Genomic DNA, 23,881 nt, shown 5'->3' with positions numbered 1-23,881 from the left:
TCTCTAACTTTTCTTTTACATTTATTTGCATGCTTATTCCTTATAAGTTAGCATAATTAGAGTACTAAAAACCCATTTTACTTCCATTGTACATGTGCACGTTCCTACATATTTGACATTGTTTTTTTAAAAAAGGTCATTTGACATTTTGGGCCCAAATATTGGGTCATCGACCCAAATTTCTCTTCTAATAATTTGTGTTTGGGATATAGATTATTTTAGTTTGGATTATAATAGTATGTGTTGGAGGTGTAAACTATTTTAGTTTGGGTTGTAATAGTATGTGTTTGAGGTATAAACTATTTTAGTTGAGAAGAAGATAAAATAGAAAACACTGTAATAAAGAATAAAAAATGATGAATGTAAAATAGTAAAAGCTGTAACAAATAATAAATATAGTAACAATTGGGAGTTTTGAAATAGTGTCGTTGGTAGAAACACATCCTAAGTCTTTATCAAGGGAAGTGGTAACCCATGATGGTTAAACCTTACCATTATTATAATAATGTAATTGTAGAAATTCTTTTTATTTTAAATTTTTTAATAAATTCTATTTTTTTCTTATTCTTCCTTCAAATGGAAGTTAGTTTGAAACTTATTTTTGAAATGATTTCCATCATTATAAACATTAAATTCTTAACCAGTAATGTTTTCACTTTGTTTGCAAGAAAAGATTAGATTTTTTTTTAACTCAAATAGCTTGAACTATCACATTCTCCAGACCGTTAGATATTCTAAGAGTTCAATTTTTTTTTTTTTGGCTAACCTGAACTTAATTTAATTGATTAAATATATACCATAGACCTAAGAGATTAGAAGGTTTGAATCCCTTCCATCTTAATTCTTAAACGTGGTTGATTTTTTTTTTTTTTTTAAAAAAAGGTTAAATTTTCCACGAACTTTTGGCTAGAAGAATTAACCCTTAAGGTAATATTAAATAGGAAGACATTTTACCATATTAAACGTTGAGTATTCTTATAATTGACATTCATCATTCTTCTTTCTACAAATTTCTACAAGACATGTAGGGAACAAATATTTGAACCTCGTCCTCAAGAAACATATATGCATTGGTTCACATTAAGCTATGCTCATTTTGACTTGTATGAGGCAAGTAAGATAGTTCTCATTACAAAAGGAAGTCTGTGGGAGAATTTTATTACCCAATAACTCATTAGCCAGTTTAATCTACAGTAGATTATACATACAAAAGTAAAAAAATAATTAGCAGAGTACAAATTAGCCAATATAGAAATATTCTTACAACTGTTTTATGTTCTAGCCAGAGAACTCTCTTGATTATTGTCCTTGTAATTCCACCAAAACACGCAACAAATCAGCAACGGTGGGTTTTGAGTTTTTTAAAAAGTGCTCATTGCTCGAACTGCCTCATTTTTTGTTGGCTTCTGCACTGCCTGTTGTCATAAAGGACTCCCCACAGCCACATTGACCTTTGGAATTTGGATTGATAAAGATAAACTCAGATCTACCAAAAAGAGGGAGAAAACAATAAGTTTCATTGGCCACACTTAATATAGTGGCACGTATCGAGACTCGAGATAACTTGAATCTAATAAACTTAGTTCAACAATTGCAGGATAGAGGATCGAACCATCAACCTTTGAAATAATAATTAGTATCCTATTTTCTGAGCTATGCTTTAATTTGACTTAAACTAATATACTTCACAGTTCTCTCCTAAAGTTGTATTAATTATATTCTTCACCAGCTTATGGATGCTAAAGAGTAAAGATGATCTGAACCCAGATACTCCCTATCATATACATGCAAATGAATAATGTGGTCCTTGCATGTTGCAAATACCTCCAGCACCATAGAAAATTGATTGACGAGCAAATTCAAAACGGTGTTAGCTTAGAGCTGATTAAAACCTCTAAAAATATGTTTGGACTCTGGAATAACTAAGTAGCATTTCTGAGGAGTCATGATAAATGTGAAACCATAGGTCTACGCTTTTACATTTCAGCCTGATGTTGTAACTAACAAGCAGGATATTTCATCAACATAAGGATGGAAAATTGTAGGAAAGAGATTTCTCAAATACCTTAATTTGTCATCGACAAAGTCCATCTTTGTTCCTATTACGTGCATCAGAGCCTTCGGATCAATCAGTATTTTCACATTTTGATCCTCAACCAGCTCATCAAACTTCCCTTTCTCATCTGAAATATTTGAAAAAAGAAAACGTTATATAAAATACTGCAATCTCAAAGTATTTCATTTCAAAAGGTACATAACATAACCATAGTCAATTTATGTCAAAAGAGAGATCAAGGTCGAATCCTATTTCTTGCACAAAGGAAATGTTAATGATAATGTGATTGTAAAACTGGGTAACGACGAGTTAGAAAATTCTCCGATCATGAGCAACTCCATAAAAAACTGAATTGTAAATACTGTTTAACTGAGAAGATAGCCATATTAAATAAACACAAGCAATAAAAAGTTCCAAGCCACAAAGATTTATAAAGTCTCAAATTTCTAACCATCAAATTATTCTCTACAAGTTGACCCATGAAGGCTTGCTAACCCATTTATCTTTTAATTGAATAGAAACAGCACTTTGGTTCAATAACATTCTAATTAACCATAGCAGGAGAGAGAGAGAGAGAGAGAGAGACAAAGGTTCTCAAGTGATCAATGTCCATTCCTGCTATGTTCTCACAATAGTCAACATACACCACAAAGTAAATGGTACTTAATGGATGCAAATGTTCACCATAAATTTGGGTGGAACATGCATTTAGACTGGGATTTGTGATATATCAATAACACACTAATCCCTATGCCATTAGTTTGTGAAGTAAATCAACAAATCCAAACTTCCTGTCCCGTAACACCATTAATTCATAACTGATTCTATTTGTTAAGTCAATTCTCCTCTCATACATAGGTCCCTCTGCGTCTATCGAATTAGCATTCAAGGCATGTCAGTTTTATCTTTCAGATTTTCCATTGTTAACGTTGGCAAGAACTGAACAGCTTATCTTCGAACAACTTACATACCATACCGAGGGCGAGTTCCGATATAAACAGTTACAGAATCATTTAACCGTCTAATTTTCCACGTCTAATCATCACAATAGATCCGCGGTCCTAAAATCCTAATTCTTGGTAATTGGATCTGGAAACAGATCAAAGATAAAGAATTCATCTTCTAAAAGACTCCAGCTCCGAAACATCTCGTCTTAATTATTAGGTTATATCGCTCAAATACACCCAATACCTATTTTATCTCGGACCAAATCCAAACATCAACATCTGATTCAAAGAAAAGAGGATAGATAATAGACAAATTTAATCACATTCATAAATTCAGAGATAGAATGAGTAAAAAAGGAATCGCGAAGAATCAATAAAAAGTTGGAAAATTCATTAGGTTATTACGAACCTGCGTAGTTGAGAGTATAGGATAAGCCGTTACAACCGCGCGCCTTGACGCCAAGGCGGAGGAATGGACGTTGGCGCTGTTGAAGAAGTTGTCGAATTCTAGCGGCGGCGGCCTCTGTCAGAGTAAGAATTTGACGGCGAGCGGCTGGTCCGACCTTCTGAGAAGCTGCGGCGAAGAAGGAAGACGAAGAAGCTGCCATTTTCTCTCCTTCACGATCCTCTCCTCTTGCTGCGTACCAATCAATTTTCTCCTCTGCAAATACACTCGCGAAGGTTCATTTACTCTTCAATTACAATTTTCAACTTTTTTTTTTTCGTGTGATTTCTGTTATATAGCATTTTTCAATTGTCGCTTCGAGGGATAAAAAACTCAATGATATGCAAAAATCTATCCTTGTGATTTGGGTTAGGTTTAATTTAAATAAATGAAAATTTTATGATTGAATTAGTTCATGATTCATCTAATATAATTCAAATCAACTCGAATTTATTATTAACTTTAATATATATATATTTACGATTATAATTATTTATACATATATTGATTTTAATTTTATTTAATTCAAATATTTTTTAAATAATTTATTATTCAACAATTCTTTAAAATAGTTTCTTTACATTTTAGAAAGAAAAATTTTAATATATAAATTGAAATTGAGTTATTAATCTTAATTCAATATATGAAAATAATTAAATTAGATTTTTGTTTTGCTTCTTTTTAGAACAAAATTTTAAATAAATGACCCGATTAATCCGAACCAACCCAACTCAAATATTTCATGGTTGGGTTGGATTAAGTTCATTTTTTAATAAGAATTATTTTGGTTGAAGAAATTTACAAGAACAATTAGGTTGGGTCTAGAAAGTTTTTCAACCCAATCAAACCCAACTCGCTATATTAAAAAAGGGTTATATTAGAGAATTTTCTCCTTCCCTTTATGCTCTCATGTATTTTAAAATTTTCCTTCTTACCCTCATTTCTTGTCCTAATTAGGTGGCCCTTCAACTAATCTTGTATCTCTTAGATCGCATCTGGTTTGTGATTCATTTTTTGTTTCTATATTTTCAAAAATTAAAAATACAAAGAAAATAATTAAAACGTGTTTGATATACTTATTCTCAAAAACGATTTTCAAAAACAACCTTTAAAATACTTCATTTTCAAAAACAATAAATTGTCGTTTTCTTTGTTTTCAAAATTTATTTAAAAAAATTATGAACACAAAATACACTTAATACATTTATATCAAACTATACAAATTACAAATTGAATATTATAAGTTTTTTCTTTAGAGTCGAAAAGTTTGCTTCTATCTACAAATTGTTTCTCTAATAAATTTTTAGTGAAGAGATTTTTATTGTTAAACATATGAAGGAATATGAATATACCACTAATTTAAATGGTGCAATATTTTATCAACATTAATCCCCAAATTTATAGGATCTTCGAAAATTATTTATATTATTTTTTCATAGATAATTTTTTATCCTTTTACACATTTTATCACTTGTATGTCGATAAATCAAAAAACTTTTTTTCATCGTGTAATCTCTTTCCACTATTTTTCTTTCTCTTATTAGGGATAAAAATTCATTATAATAACCAAACACTATATTAAATTATTATATTTAATTATCTAGAATAATGAAATTTACCAACCATAAATTAATCTTGCATTTTCGAATTCACAACCAAACACAAATTTTGAATTTTGAATTCAAATTTCAAAATTTTAATTTGGAACCAAATGTGTTTTTCGGATATTGTAAAAAATAAGGATTTGATTTTGTTTTCTACTAATTCTTTGTTTTCGAAAACTAATTTTCAGATCCAAACCAAATGGGACCTTAGGTTTCGAATGTATTTGATATATTAGTTAATGTGGAAAAGTCACGATTGTTTAAATTTGATGATGATGAGACACAACTCTTCCATTGAAATCTTTCAAGAAATTATGGAGACTAAATTGAGGCCTGCAAATTCATAAACTCATTTTGGAGGTATTGTTATTTATCTTATGACAAAATTCGTAGTGTGCTTTGAGAAGTCTTTTGAAGTGAAAAGTTTGCCTTCAAAATGTTATTTGTTAGAAAAGGAAAAAGAAATAGAAGAATTAAGAAGAGATTTAAGTTTGAGTGCACAGTAGACTAAATTCATAGTGTATTTGAGAAGTCTTTTGAAGTGAAAGGTTTACCTTGAAGATATTCTTTCGTTAGAAAAGGAAAAAGAAATAAAATAATTAAAATGGGATTTAAGTTTGAAGTCACATGTTACTATTTCTTCTATCACTACTAGAATGACAAAGGGAAGAGTAACATATTTGTAAATACTTAGAGAAAAACAGTATTGAAACGATTTTTAATGGTGCGATTTTGGCCAATTGCAGATGACTTCAAAGTGTGTTTTTATGTTTGTTTTGTTTTATTGGAAGATGTTCATATAACAGATTTTTTAAGAAGTTAGGGAGATATGGAGAGAGGAGTTGAAAATTTTAGTGAAATCTTCTATAAAAATAGTTTACTTTTTAATTTAAAAATCTCAACCAACTATTTTTTTTCTCTCTTTTCATAATCTAATTTCATTATATTTATTCTAATGCTTAATTTGTTTAATACTTTTTTTTTTATTAAATACTTATTGAATTATTTTTAAAGAAATGTCAATGTTTGTAATTCTTATATAAGGTACTTAATATTTTTCTTTTTTTTTTTCCTCCATAAGTCAATTCATTAGAAGAAATCACACAACAATTATTCGTGAAGTAACATATCCTATTATGTCACATTTATTTATATGGGTTAATATATAACTTTTAGTTTAGTTTAATCATATCATCTTTATATATTTTTACTAAACTCATCTATCTTTTCATTTTTTTTTCCATTTCGATCTTTTTTCCCTTTCAAATTTAGTGTCAAATATTTACAAGTTATACTTAATGAAATGTATGTTCAATCACAATTTAATTTTCACTATACAATTTATGTTATAGAGGCTTTCTACTACATCCGACACATTTTATATTCATTTTTTAACCATTTATGATTTTTTTTCTTTTTTCTTTTGCAATTTGTGCAGTAGGGGAATTGATCCTCTAACCTCGAGACAGATAATGTTGGGATTGGTGTCCTAATTCTCTCTCGTAGTTTGTAAACATCTTGTACACACATCGTTATTAATACAATAAATGTTATTTTATTTACATTTACTCATATCCAATAAAGTAAGATCTGTGGTTATTTCATGTAACTTAAGCATGTATGTGAGACATACAAGTAGATCATGCCTTAAGTAATCGCCTAAATAGTCTGTAGTATAAGGATAAAGAAGGGATACTTTATCCTGGTGATACTACGGATACGACCCGCTTTGTAGATTTTTACAAGTGTTGTAAAGTGCTACAAATGGTTTGATCATGACCATTCATGTGGATACATGCGAGCGGGGCTGTCCTATACAAAGAGTTTGTATTAGACCGGACCACGAGATGATTAGTCTCTTTATATAACGTCGTTGATAATTGAGACTTACATTTCACTAAAATGATCATAGGTGACATGACCTTAATCCTGAGTGAGTTGGGAACTCTTGCCTATGAGGGCAGTCATTTGATTAGTATGGGTGAGAGTGGCCAAATTGTCAACTCAACAAGCCTACCTTTTTGGGGATTCGTCTAATTGAGCAGTTGGAAACTCAGCTACACAAGATGGAATTCACTTCTTCCCCGAAGCAAGGGTAAGTAGATAAATTGCTCCCTTAAGGGCTGATTCTGGGTCTTGAACATAGTGGCCACACACCCTCTCTTTGGAAGAGAGAACTCAGTCATAGTAGGATTATGACTTATTATTCATTAGAGGAATCAGTGGTACTTAAAGAGTTAGATTAACTATAGGGGCAAAATGGTAAATTGATCCAGCTGTACTTACGAGCGATATGTGAAGGGTTATTGCACTGTTGATTGGTTATATGGACATAGAAAAAGAGTGCAACAGTCGGACTTTAGTGGAGTGCCCAATAGTTAACGGATGGTGGATCTCATGACTAAAGAGTTTAGTCAGTTATTCATGTACTATTGAGCTTCAAACTATAGGTCCATGAGGTCTCCTTGGTAGCTCAATGGGTTCAAGTTGAGAATCAGAATTTGGGTTGGTTTGAAGTGTTCAAATTAACAAGAGGAAATTCAGTTATATGTGATATAATTGATATGATGTATTAGATACATTATTTTGAGTAATTAATATAAATATGATTTAAAGTACCATAAAATAGAAAAAAAAAAAAAAACTATGGTTTATATGTTTCATATGATGAAATATTAAAACTATAGGTTACAAATATAATATGATAAGTTGGTTATCATATTTATTTATAATATATTAATTATATGATAATTAATTCTTTTTCTCTAATAACCGTTTTAAGTGGGAGGTTATTGGAAGTTTTATGGTAACCGTGAGATAGAAGGAAAATTGTTTTCCAAATTTAATGGTTGATTCTTTAGGAAAATTCTCACGAAAAGGCTATCAAGTAAAAATAGTTTTTACTAAGCGATAGTCGTTGAGAGCATACACGATCATTTAAGAGTTGACTATACGATAGTTACTCATTGATCGTTGCTACACGATCGAGTAGCAAAGTCTATGCGATAGGCTTCCATTATCTAAATGATCGAGTACATCGTCTATGCGATAGACAGTGTTCATATCTCCCACTTACTCGATCGTATATCTCCTTCGCTCCTCAATCCAAGATCATACAGAGCTCACAACTCCTGGATTCTCACATCGAGAATACCAAGGTAACACTTGTGGTGGTGTTCTATCTCCGTTCATGGATCGAGTTGGATTCGATTGGGTTCAAGGAGCTTCAAGTTGTTCGTGTTTTTGGCTAGTCCGTTTCTTGCATTCGAGTGTTGCTTTGGACATATTGGAAATCGGTCGAGGGATACTTGAAGAATGGTTCTTCAAAGGTACACATACTCTATCCCTTGTATTCTCTTATAACATGCTGTAATTTTTATTTATGCATAATCTGTTAGTTTTAGTTTAAGACTGTATTGCTTGTGTTCATTCTAAATGGAATTTGGAACGATCTACTTTTGCTGCTCATGGAGATATCTGTTGTGATTTCCTTCCGATAATACAAACTTTATGTCATTAAGTATTTAAATTTCATCAATTTTTTCATTATTTTGTAAAATCATGTTAATGAAGGGAATGAAATTCCCGCAGCGGAAGCGAGTGATCACATTCATGTCTTAGAATTTTATTTTGTAACTTGAACTTAAACAGAGAGGATGGAAATATGGATAAACATTCAATCTTAAGCCTAAAGCATGAAATTCTACTATAAATTACAAAGAGGAAAGGGATGGAGATAGACTTACCCTTGAAGAACCGTTTATTCTCGAATTCCTCTCCAGCAACAAGATCATGAACAAAATCTCTTTTTTACAAACACTGCTTCACAACAAGACCTCGAACACAGCAACGAGGATACCGCCACAATGATTACCTTGTTATTTTTAAGATGAGAATCAAGAAGAGTTGTGAGCTTCCTTGATTAATTTTGGTGGAAGGGAGAAAGACTGATTTATAGAGAGAATTTGGCACTTGAAGGAGATGAAGTTAGAGAAAGTATTATGTGAAATGAAAATCACATAATCAATGAATAAATCTCACAACTCCTTTGCACTCCATATGAGAGGTAACTTCCCACATCATGAAAAATATCTCACTGGGAGTTATTTATTTGAATTTCAAATTCAAATTATAATTATATTAAACTAATTTAATATAATTAAATCTAAATTGTATCTTATATCTCATATAATATATAACCTATAGTTTATATTATTAATATAACTTATAGTTTATATTCTCTCATATAACCTATAGTTAATATGAATCATATTCACATTAATTTTAACCTACAGTTTTTATATGAATTATATTCATATAATTAATATTTGAATCATATTCAAATATTTATTTCTCTCATTTAAACTTTATAATATAATGTATCACATATATCTTATACAATTAAATCTCTTTAATTAATTTGAACGATTCAAATTAATTGATTCTCATTAATCCTTATTGAGTTATCAAGATGGCTTTATGGACCTATAGTTTAGAAGCTCCAATGGTACGAGATTAATTAATTAAACTCTTTAATTAAATTTTCAGGTCCCACTAGTATAGAGTTTCAGTTCATGTTGTATTTATTAGACATAAATGTCGAGTCTGACCTCAGTAGTAGGGTTACTTACTGAGTATTTTATACTCATCCTTTCTCATGTCCTTTTTCAGGTAAGGGTAAGAGCATGCTGATGAATGACAAGCGGAATCTGTGATCGAGTCACTGGGACCAGTTTTATGCTTTTGTTCATGTTTCAAAATTTATTTTCATGTCTTTAAACTTTCAATCATGATGTTTGAAACCTACCGTTTGGTACTCATTTTCAGTCTTTTAAAGTTTTTTAGACTTATTTATTTCTAATTATAATTTATGGGTACCCTGTTATTTTACTTTTATCATTTGGTTTTAAAAGAAATCTTTTATTTGACTTTATTTATCTAGCATTTATTTCGTTATGAAAATGTGTCATTTTAAATTCTATGCATTCACATGTGTAGTAACGGCCTAGCTTGAGCCCTGGGAAGTCGGGTTGTTACACTATATCCATCTCTGATGGCACTCCATTATCTTATTCATTTTTATGTAGGAGTACAATGGGTGCCCTTCAATACTTAACCCAAGCTCGGCTTGATACTGCCTATGTGGCCAACAACCTTAGTCAATTTCTGAAGTAACCCACTGATGTTCACTGGCAAGTGGTCAAGAGAGTCCTTCGATACTTAGTTGGCACAAAGCATATGGGCATCCTCATTCAGCCCAGTGATAGATTCAACATCACAACCTTCTCTGATGCTGACTGGGCCATCAATATCAATGATCGAAAATCGGCTGCCTATTGTGTATTTATAGGCAATACACTTGTGTCGTGGTCCTCCAAAAAGCAATAAGTTGTGTCTTGTTCCAGTACGAAGTCTGAATACCAGGCTCTTGCCCATGCTAGTGCTGAAATTATTTGGCTAAAACAACTGATAAGGGAGATTGGTTTTTCGATTATTGATCGTCATGTCCTTTAGTGTGACAACATCAATGCTCGATCTTTAGCAAATGACCCCATTTTTCTTGCTTGCACCAAGCATATCGAAATAGATGTGCGTTTTGTTCGTGATCAAGTGCTCAGTGGGAATCTTGAAGTTCACTTTGTTCCCTCATCCAAACAGTTGGCTGATTGTCTCACAAAATCTCTCGGTCATTCTTTTCAGACTTTAAGGTCCAAACTCGGATAGTTGAACTACCCCTCATTTGAGGGGGATGTTAGGGAGAAGAATAAACACGCCGTATTTATCTGACCGCCAAAGTAAGAAATTTGGAAAAGGGCCATGCCATCCTCTCTCCAGAATCTTCCATCAACAAATTCGGTTTTGTACAACACTGTGGTGGCACCAGTTAGCAGCAAATACGTGTTTTTATTTATTTCTTTATTTCCTTTTTTATCTTAGAATTTCAGATACTCTTTTGCCCTAATTTTAAGGATTCTCAATTGTATATATATGATACGATATTGTTCATTAATTGAATAAAAAACAGAGGAAATACTTTCTCCCTACCTTTCTATGCAAAAACTTGATTTCTTGGTCGTGTTTGATAATATATTTGTAAACCATATATATAGTTGTAAATTAGATTAAATCTCAATTATTATCAATTTTTTTATAACATATATGAAGTGAGAAATTGAACCTCTCACTTAGTATATATAGTTGAACTATGCTTAATTTAAGTATTATCATATGCTCAATTATGTTCAATTTGAGTATTATCATAGGTTGATGATATATTTTTAATACAACTACACATTTTAGTCTTAAATACAATATCTAAATAAAAACATACAAAATGTTATTTTCATAATTTTACTATTTAAGTTACAGAATTCAAAAACAATTTTAAGGAATCTAGATCGCATATCAAACCTACTCTATTCCAAAACTTTTGAATCAAACCATTTCAATAATAATTATTAGGGATGATTATAGATTTAATCCTTTTGAAAACTTATTTTTTAAAATGTCTGAATATTTGGATATCTTCATTTTAGAGTTTTAATGCTATTTTTGGACAAAAATACCCCTTGTGGTGGATGGCCGGAGAGAAAAAGTGTATTTATTCTATTTTTTCCATATTTACGAAGCATTTTTAATGTCTCCCAATTTTCAATTGGAGAGAGAAAATGTATTTAATATTATTCTATTTTCATTTAACACATTTGACGTATCAAACAAATGATTTTTTTGACGAATTCATGGTTATTTTAAATATATCTTAGAACATTGTTTTAGATGTAAATGTTCTAACCAATATAGGAAATATACCGCAATATGTAAATCAGAAATGGACTCAATGTACAACATAAATCCCAGTATATATCGTAAGTTTCTTTTATATCACAGTATATAATTTCAATAAATCAAAATTCAACAACAATTTCCTAACTGAAGTGTAATTCGAAATTAATTTAACAACTTCAATGTACCCATAATATATCACAATATATCATAAATTCAATTTATATCACAATAGGTATCATAATTTCATATTTTTAAATAAACAAAGGTATATACAAATACATATATCAGTGTGTATATGTAAACTTGGGGACAAAAAATCACATTAATTTCAAATGAGAAAAATATCAACTAATTAATTATATATAATAAATACATTTAAAGCTTAAATGGAATTCATTGGGAATTCTAACTAATTAAATGAAATTTATGTGAAATTCTTTATATATACTATGAATTATGTTGAACGTTGAGTGATTTATATACTGTGATATATTGAAATTATTAATTTAGTTTTGAATTACACTTTTGTTACGGAGTTTTTATTAAATTTTGATTTATTGGAATTATACATACTATGGTATAAAAGAAATTTATGATATATACTGAAATTTATGTTGAATATTGAGTCAATGTCTGATTTATATATGTAGTATATTTCATATATTGGTTAAATATTTGCAAACATCTAAAACAATGTTCTAAGGAATATTTAAAATAACTAGGAATCTGTCAGAAAAGCGAGTTGCTTGATACGTCTAAATGTGTTAAATGAAAAATAAAATCATATTAAATCCATTTTCCCTCTCTAATTGAAAATGAGAATAAATCTCAAATAATTAATAGAATATAATAAATGCAGCTTCTCTCCAACATTGAAGATGATTCGTAAATATGAAAAAATATATCATAAATGCAATTTCTCTCTTCAGCCGCCCACTAGGGTTGGCAAAAATTCTCGCAGGGTGGGGAATCCCTGGTTTGACCGGGATGGGGTCAAACTGGGGAATTTTTTCGAGGACGAGGCGGGGACGGGGATGGTATCCCCGCCCCGACCCCGACCCCGATTTTTTATAGTTATATTTTTAATATTTTATAAATATATATTTATAATATATAAAATAATTTATTTATACTTATAAGTATTGTGAGCCCAATATTGAATATATAAATTCTAAATTTAAGCCCAAAAGTCAAGCCCAAACTTAAAAAATTAAAAGAAAAAAATGGAGAATCCCGCGGGATCTAATAGGGGATTCCCCGCGGGGAATTAGTAGGGGAATCCCCGCGGGGAAATGGGGAATGGAGCCCTGCGGGGACTCGTTTCCCTGACGGGGAATCCTCGCCCCCGTCCCCTTCTTCATATGGCGGGGGGCGGGGATGGGGATGGGGGGAATTTTTCCCACGGGGCCGGGGACGGGTGACCCTCCCCCGCCCTGCTCCGGCCTCGTTGCCAACCCTACCGTCCACCGTAAGAAGTATAATTGTAGGTTGGGGATTAAAAGAAATTGAATCCTGATTTTTGTGTAATTAAGCTACCCACTTAGATATTTATGTAAATAATAGAAAATGTTGACATAATTGAAATATAGGACCTTTATTAATGTGTTATGTGTTGTTGTCCCTAATTATTATTAAAAAGCCATAACAATAATCCAATACAAATTCTTTTTAATTTTAGTACGTTAATCTACTAAAAGACATAATTTGCATATTTCTCGAGTACAATGGTTGAATTTTTATTTTTATTTTTGAAAATTAAGTCTATTTCATCAACAGTTCTTACAATAATTTGCATATTTCTCGAGTACAATAGTTGAATTTTTAGCGCAATTTAAAAAAAAAAATAAACTTCTTTTTTAGTTCTCAAAATTTGGCTTGGTTTTTTAGATCATTGGTAAAAAGTAGATTACAAAAGAAGAAATTTGGAGATGAAAGTAGTGTTCATAAGCTTAATTTTCAACACAAAAATAAAAAACAAAATAGTTATCAATCGGACCTAATTTTTGTCTAATAAATTAAAATTAAAAATTATCTAATAAGATTTTAAAGATTTAATCGTGTTTTACATCATTTTAAACTTTAAAGACATCTAATAAATCAACAAGGACTATGAATAGAGAACTTAGAGAAAATGGATTCAAACATGATGGTTATGGCCCCTCATCTACGAATATCTTTCACAACTAAATGTCATAGGGTCAGATATGTTGTCGAGTGAGATTAAGTTAGATTTGCATAAACTCGCTCAAATAAATCCATAAATTTTAAATGTTGTGAATAATAAATTTTTAACATACTCAATATTTCCTAAAAAAAGGTAACTAATGTATCAAACAATAATGGTAAAAAAATTTCCTAATACAATTAAAAAATATTAAACATTTTTCAAAATAGTAGAGAAAATTACATTCCCGTTTGATAACTATTTCATTTTTCATTTTTTATCTTTGAAAATTAAGTCTATTTTCTCTTCATTTCTTATGATAATTTACATATTTCTTTTAAATACAATGTTTGAATTCTTAACCAAAGTCCAAAAACAAATATAAGTTTTTAAAAACTATTTTTTCTAGTTTTCAAAATTTGGCTTGGTTTTTTAAACCATTGGTAATTTAAAAAAAAGATAACACAAATGAAGAAATTTAGAGATGAAAGTAGTATCTATAAACTTAATTTTCAAAAACAAAAAACAAAAAACCAAATGATTATCAAACGAGACCTACACTTTTAATTTTTTTAAATTAAAAATTTATTTCAAATTAGTCATAACTTCAAATTTTAAGGACTAATAATAATAATAATAATAATAATAATAATAATAATAATAATTCAAGAGTATGTCAAACACAGTTCAATTGAGAAAGTATTGTTTGCTTGATAAAAAAAAAGTTGGAATTAGAATACAATTTTGAAATGAAATCTAAAAAAAAACTAAATAAATTAATTAAAAGGAAAAAAAACGTCGCCTGAGAGATTCGAACTCTCGCGGGGAAACCCCATGTACTTAGCAGGCACACGCCTTAACCACTCGGCCAAAGCGACTGTTTTTTGACAAAGTGGACTGACTGTAGCTATTTCAAATAATATTCTTATTCTAACGTCATTCAAATTTCACAAATTTCTATCTAATAAACTTTCAAACTATCAGTCACTTTATAAAATTGAAACTTAGTAAGTCTATTCGATTCGATCGTTGATTCAATCCGATTTCAGAGATGACTTCTTTGTAATATATGTTATCTACTCTGCTTCCTGTTTCTTTCAATTTGAATCATGTATTTACAAAGCCATTCAATTTAGTTTGGTTGATTCTTGGACTATTCAACCTGTTTTAAAAAGTAACTATTTTAGTTCACATTTAAAAAAATAATTAAAAATAAAAATTAACATAACCATATATTCACATTTGAAATTACAATAACTAAATTGAATCAAAGGTAAAAATATAAGGACCAATTTAAACATTTTAAAAATATAATAACCAATTTTATCCAAAATAAATAATTCGGAGATCAAAATAATATTTAAACCAAAAATCAATTCATGTCTCAACCCATTGTTGACTCAAACTTACCCGCATGTCTCTGCTCGAATCATAATTCAGGGCTAAAGAGATTCGAAAAAATAGGTTGACTGTGCTCAACTAAAAACTAAGAGTATATTATAAAGTATAATTTTTGTCCTGTAAAAATCACTCTCAAATGTATCTGTAATTGTGTTTTAAGTTGATTTTGAATGATTAAAGATGTATTCGAAAGTGATTATGGATAATGACAAAATCATTCCTTAGAAGAGAAACTAGTGATTCAGTGGTTTGAACAACAAATAAAAAAAAGTGTAAATCGAGTACCTGGACTACTAGGAAGATGAGAAATTGAAATCCATAAGTTAACACAGAGACCAAAACAAACACCACGTGTTGCTTTAAATAAATTAGTGGCAGTTAGACAAGTTAACATGCCACAAGAGTTAAAAACATAGAAAACTCAAAATCACATAACAAATTACACCTCTTGCCTCTTCTCATGGCGTAGCTACTAATCCTTAAATAAATAAACTTCTGAATTCCCCATTTGCAAGTTGGCATAGCTGATTGTAAGATTGAGTATCTGAAAAAGAGGTAAATTTCAAGTTATATTACAAGTTTAGACCATAAACTAAACTTTCAATTTTATACTTAATAGCTTCTTAACTTTCAAATAAATTAGTTAAATGTTACTTCATGTTTATCTAATACCAACCCCTTATTCTCTCTATAGAAGAAGCTGCAAGAAGTGCAGAGGGCTAAGCCACTACTATCATGAGATAATTTTGGAGGACTAACATAAATTTTAAGAAAGAGAGTTTCGATTCTAAAACCAAATAACTAAACAAGTCATTTAATCTAACATTCGTGAGGGATAAGAGAAAAGATTGATCATGTCAAAGAGACCAAATGGCATTTGCTGAGCTTTCAAATCCATAGGCAACAGTGAGATATGTTATCAATGGCATAATGATGATAACAGAAAGAAATGGTTATAGTACATACCAAAAGTGGTTCCAAAGTCAGTCCAATGTTCAACATTGATGATCTTGTTAGCCTCAGCAATACCAACCACCTCTACAAAGTTCATGAGAGGGACTGTGGGCAAGCCACGAATAGTCAATTGTTGTTCATCCGTAGATTTTCCTGTAACGATTCCACCATCACTTTGGATAACTTGAACCACTGCTCGAATCTTTCTTCCACAATGCATGCTCAATAACTCACCATTAACAAAAACTGCAGGGTTTGACGTATCCATATCCTGAAAAAACCAACCATGACGAGTGACATGATGTTTAGGATTAAACAGTTACTGTGATAAGATCATGGCAGTGGAATGATCAAAGCAATCTAAATTGACTGGGTTAGCAATATGATAAAAAAGATCATGTTGGTGTCTACACTTAATAATCGAATAAATTTGGAAGAAAACTCCTACACTTTTGAGATTATACCGTTAAAACTTCAAACTAATAATTTTATCAATTTAAAACTTAAATTTAGAATCCATTCAAACCATTTATTATAATTTATAACTATATTCACTTATTCCATTTAAAACCCGTTAGAATCAATTAGATAAACCGATTATCACATCTCACCCAAATAGCAAGATAAGTTATTAAGTAATACTTTCTAAATAAGAATCAAAAAAATAAAAAGGAAGATGAAAAGATGAAAAATCACTTAAATCTAGTGAAAAGTCTACAAGTGTGAAAATAGTGCATTAACAATTTTAAAACTAATTCTATTATGATAGGTCTAAATTGATTAGATTGATATAATTATTAGTTTGGGGTTTGAAGTGATACAACTTCAATGTCTAAATTATAATAAATCGATTTTCTCCTCATAAATCTAACATGATAGCACTCCTACATGCAAGGGAGAAACAAAAACGTTGGAAAGAAAATTATGAACTCTATGCTGCATGAGAAAAATGTCTTTCACCAAATAAATTTCATCCTCTAGTCTCAATGGTAAAACATCAGAAACAAACAACTTAACGCAACTATAACATTTAGCACAACAGATACTTGAGATCGTGACCTCTTAGCAACTCTGTTCAACTCATGGAGTTGAGTATAGCAGAATCGTACAAGAAGCGAAGAATAAAAGTAGTAATCGACAGCATAAGTGTAGAAACTGAATCCAACTTCAAAAGAAACGAACTCGGAAAGGCTTGTAGGCAAACAGATTTTAATTTCCCTGGCTAATATGGCGACCAGAACATACCACTACAACGAGACCGGAAATCAATTACAGATTTACCGTGCCCTTTGCGAAGAAGATTACAATCGATCAAATTAATGAAATAAATTTCGATTCATATAACTGCTGAACGGAATAGTTCTATAAATTTCACAAAATATCATCAGAGCCTATGGTTATGGAGGAAATCATCAAAACAACTACCTTACATACAATGGAAGAAGTGCAAGTTGTTAATAACGAGACGAACTAAGTAGCAGAAAGCCTCAAAACCTAAATCTGCCGGCTCAGAACGATTTCTAACGCTACCTGTGAGACTATGATTCTTCCGCGCACGATTCAGAGAGAGGGAGAGAGCTCGGAGTGAGATTGAGAATTTCAAGCGACGAACGACGAAAAGGCGGGAATTTATGGCCGGTTCTTGACCAAGGATATATTTTGGCGGGAACGAAAAGATGAAAAAATGTTATTTATCCGCTTAAGAAACAATTTTTAAAAGAAAAAAAACTTACACGTTTTTTATCGCTCAAAATTTGTTTTATATTTGGTTTTAGACTTTTATATGTAATTTTTATATCATCAAAATTGATTTTGAATGATTAAAAATATATTGTAGAATGATTTTAAAAATGACAAAAATGATTTTAACAATTTTATTATGATTCTCAAACATGCACTTGTTCGTAGGAAATCAATTTTTATTCCTTTTCAATTTCAAGATTTATTTAATTTAAACACACCAAAATGAGCATAACTCAACTGAAATCTCGAGGTTAGAAGTTCGATTTTCTCACCCTACACATAATTCAACTCCCTATCACACTTAGACCTAACCCTAACAAATATTTTCTTCTCAAGTCAATCCAAACGGATCATTAATCTCAAACTTGATTGACCAACTCGATTAACACTCATTTTAAATCATTAATTTCAATATAAGTTTTTTTTTAACTAAGTTTATGTTTGATAATACACAAAATTGATGAGGATTACTCATTGAATATCTTTGCCAATGCTCAGAAATTTTAGCTTAATTTTTTTTAATTAAAAAAATCTTATCACTTTGGTACCTTGATATGGTTTATAAATCATTTAAAAAATCGCAATCTAAAAAAAATGGTTACCAAAAGGTTAATATAACAAAAATAACCAATGGCCAATGGGTCAAATGTGTACTAATCAGCGCTGCAATGGTAATTGAAAATTTTATGGAATTTACATTCTTTTAGTTAAGGATCATATTAAGCTCCTAATAGTATAAAAGGGAGAAAATTATCTTCTGGGACTAAAAAGTTGATACATTTCATAGGATCAGCTAACATTGTTGAAGGAGCAAATTGCAATAGAATGGAGAATTATGCTATACATCATTTGCAAAGAAGCCCCAACCAAAAAAATTAAAAAGAAAAGAAAAAAAATAATTTTTTTTGTTGATTAGTTTTTCCAGACTGGAATAATTCCTTGTGCAGCCAAACGCTTCTCAATCCAGAAAACTATAAGCTTTGCTGTAACTTTCTTCTCATCGACCAGAAAGGGTTCAACAGAGCTTCCTCCATTGCCATATGAAGATAGTGAAAACCCTTTGGGACCTGTTCGTGATTCAACCATTGAAGGGTCTCAAACATCGAGCTTAGATGGTTTTTCCGTTTATCAACAATACCCAACGTTATTCAAAAGTTGCAATATGATCCTTGAACTTTCATAAATGTTGTAAAACTATCACTTGGTGTAGAAATCTGTTAGAATATTAGTTGGAAATCAGAACCTAGAGTGAGCGTGGTGGTGTTCGAGTCCTAATTTCTATTCAAGGTCACCACTACATAGTTTCAAGTCGTTTTGAAACGTTTATCTAAGGTTAAGGATAATATTGAAACTTTTGAAATAAATGACAAAGTTAAGGTACTTTTTGTAATTTACATTATCTAAGAATTTAAGTACCTGTGAGGCCATTGGGGAAAAAAGCCCAAAATGTGTAAGGAACTCCATTTTTCAAGAATGAACCATCCAACTGCCATTGTCAATCCAAATTCAATGAGCCCAAGCTAAGAGTTTATCAGTGAACGAGAATTGAGGATGAGAGAAACTAACTCTGTTGTCTTGGAACGATAGTCCAATATCGGAGACATCGGCTTGTGCTTCAAGAATCGCTTTCAGCGAAGGTATGACATCTTCCTCCATCAACTCAGGCAGTGGCTTCACTGGAGCTTTTGCTGGCGGTTTGGCCTTTGCTGGAGCTTCCTTCGGGACTGTCTTTATCTCCTTTGGCTCGGCCGCAACTGATAGAAAAGACTTCTATTTCAGCAGATGCCATAAATTGAGTATTAATATACACGGCAGACAGAAACAAATGAACCAGAGCCTGACTCTTTTCGTTTGGAAGAGAAAAAGACTAAAGATTATAGAGTTACCTAAGAAACATGGACACTTTAGTTTGGTTAGTTCTTGTCCAACACATGTCAGATACTTGAACACTCCAACACTTATTAGACACGTATTGGATACTTTTTAGCACAATGTACAAATTAAATATAAGTCCAACATTTGTTAAACACATATTAAATGCCGTTGAATTTCCTTATAATATAATAATGACATGATTTTAAAAATGTAAATTTTAATACACACGTTCTTGTCGTGTCCGTGTTCTAGACTTCTTAAAAATGATGTGTCTCCATATCCACATCGTGTCTATATGTATCCACTATCCATGTTCTTTACAGGTCACTCTGTCATTCTTTCAGTGATGTACTTTGAAAATTTTGCGAGCACCTAACCTGTTGGAGTAGATGATTCTTGCAAGGTAGAGCAGCATACGACTTTGCGTTCAGCTGCAAGCTTATGTACCATCTGCACAAGTCAACTTAAGTTATATCTAGTTTTAGTTAGCTTTTTTATATATATATATATATATAATGAAGAGCAGGATGCTGTCTGTAGCGATGAACAGAGATGATAGATTCCAACTATAATCATAAAAGCTAGGTGACACAATCACTCCACTGTTTTAGTAGATTTTGGTATATACCAACAAATACTGTCCACACCTTTTGTTTAAGTGATTGACCTCATGCGTTCTTTCTGGTATGACAGGAATACAATTATCATGAATGGAAGAAAAACTTATATTCCTAGAAACAACTCAAAGAAAAAGATAGCCAAGGCAGAAATTATGGTTCAACCATTTTGATGTCCTTTGCCACAACTACCTATCATAGATTCATAGCACCGACTTGAGCAAAGTGGTTATGAACTTATAAGTGCCTCATATCTTGGGTTTGAATCCTCTTTTCTATATTTATTATGTAATATTTATAATTTATATACATATTAACCATACCTATAGGATCATATTACCTTCATGTTTCTATCTAGTACAGTGAGTTGGTGAGTTGAGGGAATGGTTACCGTCTTCTTTATCTTATGCGTCCATTTTGAACTCTCATACAATTTTCTCTACCAACTGAATCTCCCCTCCCCTGCTCTCTCTCTCTCTCTCTCTCACGTTCATGACTCTGCCCCCAATTGAAACAGGAGAGAAGACAAAGAAATAACTGAACACTGTTGAAAATAATTGTTAATTAAATTTATTTACCACAATCCCTCAACTTTAACTTTTGGGTTAGCAATATATCCTAAGTTCAAACCCTTATGAAGTCGTTTCCTCTGCATCTAATATTGAAAGCTATTTGTTTCACCATGTGCTAATTTCCAATCCCACAAGTGGGAAGAAATATTAAGAATATGAATTAATAATTAAATTTATCATAACCCAATCAGTTCAAGCTTTGGTGTTCAATAATGATATAACAAATTCAATCCCTGAAATAGTTCAAGTACAGATTATTTCAAAGTAAGTCCTGATAATATTTTTCTCTTCTGCTAACTGCTTTAATTTGGCATTACAATTTCAAATCATGTAATATTTTGCAAACCAAAACTACCTAATATGACACGATTCTAGGGAGAATTTTTAAACTTCATTTTCCTCTTTTCTTCTCCAACCACTCAATCATCTCACAGCTAATCAACAGTGGGGAGAACAAAAGCAAGTAAAATCAACTATGAGTTCCTTAAGAACTGTGCTATAAAAGAGAATACGAAACTCGAAAAAGGTATAACAAAAATTGTTGTTCTATTCACAAGAGAACCAAAACAAGAATAAATTGACAAGAACAACATGGAATCGGAACCGGAATCGGAATCGGAATCGAAAATGATAACAAAAGGAGGAAACGTACCGTGTGAAGGGAGAAAACTGGGGAAGGTTTGGAATTGTGAGGAAAGTAAGTAGCAGTTGAAACTCCAATTCCGCGTCCTCCTTTGAGAATCATTGCCATCTGAAACTGAATCGAGGAGAGGAATAGCGAAGATTAGAGTGCAGCAATTTAGGGAAGAGTTCTGATAGTGAAGATTAGAGATGAATCGTTGGTGGAAGGAAGCTGACAACAATGGCGAAGGGAGTGCTTCTCATTTTTCGTTACAACTTACAAGGACACGAAGCGCACAGAGTTTTGTGATCCACACACTAATCCAAACAATTTCTGCCACTGCTTTTATTTTATTTTATTTTTCCTACCCTTTTCATTTTTAATTTCACATTATTTTATTTTAAAATATAAATTTATACCATCAGCAACTTTAGATTAACTTCGGTATAATTGTCCTGACTTTTCTTTTAGGGGCCATTTGGATTGATGTTTTCTCAATACTCAAGAATTAAGGATGTGGAAATAAAATTACTGGGAATCAAGGATGACTATGTTTGGTTATACATGGAAAACAATGTTTGAGAATAGTATGTGGGAATTAAAAAAAATTGAGATTGTGAAAATAAGTCCAAACAATCGTTTACAAAATACTATACGATCACTTAAATTATCTACACAATCACTGAGTAACAAAATGCTATACGATCGCCTACCCAATGCTATACGATCACTTACTAAATGTTACACGATCACTAAGTAACAAAATGTTATACGATCGCTTACCAAATGCTATACGATCACTTATAAAATGCTACACGATCACTGAGTAACAAAATGCTATACGATTTCACGGCTGGAAGGAAGGAAAATCGTGGTAGGAAACGGTAGAAGAAATGAAAACCCACACTTCTCAATAGGTATGTAATTCCTTCATTTGTATGGGTAAAAGATACCTAGAAATTGTCTTTTCCAAGATAAATAAACAAATCTCACAAACCAAACATGGGCTTTGTAAACCCATTCCCATTCCCCACCATCTTTTCCCTCCAACCAAACGACCCATTTAGAGTTATATCAATATATCAATTTACACCTGCTTAACATAAATATATTATGAAATTTATTATTTATATTAAATAAATTCTTAAGTTTTCATTGATAAATAAATCTAATTCTAGACCACTCATTACTATTACATAAAATCATTCATATATCAATTATCGGACATGTGTAGACTTTTTCAAATGTCGGTTTTACGAAGTTGATGATTAGTGATGAAACATGGATGATTCTCATATAATATTTTAAATAAGTCTAAATTTATTCATTTTTAAAAGTTTAGGTTTTGTTTAGACAATTATGTATAAGCTTTCTAAGATCCCTTTATCATGATAAAAGTTTAAAAATATGTTTACCATTTATTTTATCTAAAGAATGACACTAAAGTCTTTTAATATTTACATGTTAACCATCGTGGTTATTTCAATCTTATCTTAGCATATATATTCGTCGTCATAATTTTGGAACAAATTTCAAAATTTGAGAGTAAAAGTAAAACTTTAAAAAAATAAAAAATAAATATTTTTTAAAAGTCAATAAGGAAATTGAAACCATCCCAAATTAGTTCAAGAAAAAGAATCTAGATTGTGCAGCTCAACAACACCCGATGAATACTATTGAGTGGCAAAAAAATTAAATTGTTTTTGTTTTTTTTTTCTTCTATATATATATATATATATATAAAAAAAAAGTGCAAACTTACACCTAATCATTGTTTTAGTTCAAACATATAATTTAACTATAGAATTTCATGCTGAGCCAAAATATTTATTAAAATAAAAGCAAAAGGCAAATACTTTAACTGAAGTTTGTCAAAAGGAAGAATCTCTGTAAAAACAAGTTTTTCAATAACCAAATAATGATAATTTGTTAAATGCAAGTCAGAAGCAATAACATCTGTAAAACAAGATTAAAAAAAAAAAAAAAATTAACAAGTTTTTTCAAAGTTAGTCTTTATATTTTACTACTTATACTTTTAAATGTTGAATTATAGTCCAGTATTTTCAATAAATTTTAAATCTAATTCTTATTTTCA

At 30.9% G+C, this 23,881-nt stretch overlaps 3 protein-coding genes and 1 non-coding gene across 6 annotated transcripts; all 4 read right to left on the bottom strand.

Annotated features, from left to right (window-relative positions):
• Window positions 1-1,129: 1,129 nt before the first annotated feature.
• On the bottom strand, window positions 1,130-3,805 carry LOC120081173 (iron-sulfur assembly protein IscA-like 3, mitochondrial). 2 transcript variants are annotated; one of them, XM_039035859.2, is made up of 3 exons: window positions 3,413-3,805; window positions 2,066-2,183; window positions 1,130-1,486 (listed from the first exon to the last, which is right to left on the bottom strand). In XM_039035859.2, exons 1-3 carry the CDS (start codon window positions 3,609-3,611, stop codon window positions 1,390-1,392), a joined length of 414 nt encoding a protein of 137 aa, XP_038891787.1. In that variant the 5' UTR covers window positions 3,612-3,805; the 3' UTR covers window positions 1,130-1,389. The 2 variants fall into 2 exon arrangements, with proteins under 2 accessions (XP_038891787.1, XP_038891788.1); XM_039035860.2 differs by having other exon boundaries at window positions 1,130-1,451; window positions 3,413-3,801.
• Window positions 3,806-14,798: 10,993 nt separating this feature from the next.
• Window positions 14,799-14,880, bottom strand: TRNAS-GCU (transfer RNA serine (anticodon GCU)). The gene has a single exon. It is a non-coding gene; the product is annotated as a tRNA-Ser (tRNA).
• An 825-nt stretch (window positions 14,881-15,705) lies between these two features.
• On the bottom strand, window positions 15,706-18,021 carry LOC120081912 (replication protein A 14 kDa subunit B-like). Of its 2 annotated transcripts, none has more exons than XM_039037091.2 (3): window positions 17,888-18,021; window positions 16,370-16,628; window positions 15,706-15,947 (listed from the first exon to the last, which is right to left on the bottom strand). In XM_039037091.2, the coding sequence occupies exons 2-3, from the start codon at window positions 16,623-16,625 to the stop codon at window positions 15,883-15,885; spliced, it is 321 nt and encodes a 106-aa protein (XP_038893019.1). In that variant the 5' UTR covers window positions 16,626-16,628; window positions 17,888-18,021; the 3' UTR covers window positions 15,706-15,882. The 2 variants fall into 2 exon arrangements, with proteins under 2 accessions (XP_038893019.1, XP_038893020.1); XM_039037092.2 differs by having other exon boundaries at window positions 17,783-17,962.
• An 834-nt stretch (window positions 18,022-18,855) lies between these two features.
• Window positions 18,856-22,138, bottom strand: LOC120080914 (DUF2996 family protein). The gene is made up of 5 exons (XM_039035591.2): window positions 21,817-22,138; window positions 20,353-20,425; window positions 19,667-19,854; window positions 19,517-19,586; window positions 18,856-19,167 (listed from the first exon to the last, which is right to left on the bottom strand). Exons 1-5 carry the CDS (start codon window positions 21,913-21,915, stop codon window positions 19,013-19,015), a joined length of 585 nt encoding a protein of 194 aa, XP_038891519.1. The 5' UTR covers window positions 21,916-22,138; the 3' UTR covers window positions 18,856-19,012.
• Window positions 22,139-23,881: the final 1,743 nt, after the last annotated feature.

The sequence above is a fragment of the Benincasa hispida genome, chromosome 7 (genome assembly GCF_027475165.1).
Source record: "Benincasa hispida cultivar pf3 chromosome 7, pf3_genome.v1.1, whole genome shotgun sequence".
NCBI lineage: Eukaryota > Viridiplantae > Streptophyta > Magnoliopsida > Cucurbitales > Cucurbitaceae > Benincasa > Benincasa hispida.
This window is presented reverse-complemented; position numbering and strand designations above follow the sequence as displayed.

Excerpts from the sequence above, each read along its gene's own strand:
- LOC120081173 (XM_039035859.2), bottom strand. The coding sequence starts at position 3,611 with ATGGCAGCTTCTTCGTCTTCCTTCTTCGCCGCAGCTTCTCAGAAGGTC. Across the intron at positions 2,184-3,412 it reads CTATACTCTCAACTACGCAG|ATGAGAAAGGGAAGTTTGAT; the intron begins GTTCGTAATAAC and ends CAAATATTTCAG. Across the intron at positions 1,487-2,065 it reads TTTGTCGATGACAAATTAAG|ATCTGAGTTTATCTTTATCA; the intron begins GTATTTGAGAAA and ends TCTTTTTGGTAG.
- LOC120081912 (XM_039037091.2), bottom strand. The coding sequence starts at position 16,625 with ATGGATACGTCAAACCCTGCAGTTTTTGTTAATGGTGAGTTATTGAGC. Across the intron at positions 15,948-16,369 it reads TGACTTTGGAACCACTTTTG|ATACTCAATCTTACAATCAG; the intron begins GTATGTACTATA and ends CCTCTTTTTCAG.
- LOC120080914 (XM_039035591.2), bottom strand. The coding sequence starts at position 21,915 with ATGGCAATGATTCTCAAAGGAGGACGCGGAATTGGAGTTTCAACTGCT. Across the intron at positions 19,587-19,666 it reads TATCGTTCCAAGACAACAGA|TTGGATGGTTCATTCTTGAA; the intron begins GTTAGTTTCTCT and ends TGACAATGGCAG. Across the intron at positions 19,168-19,516 it reads TTTCCCCAATGGCCTCACAG|GTCCCAAAGGGTTTTCACTA; the intron begins GTACTTAAATTC and ends AATCACGAACAG.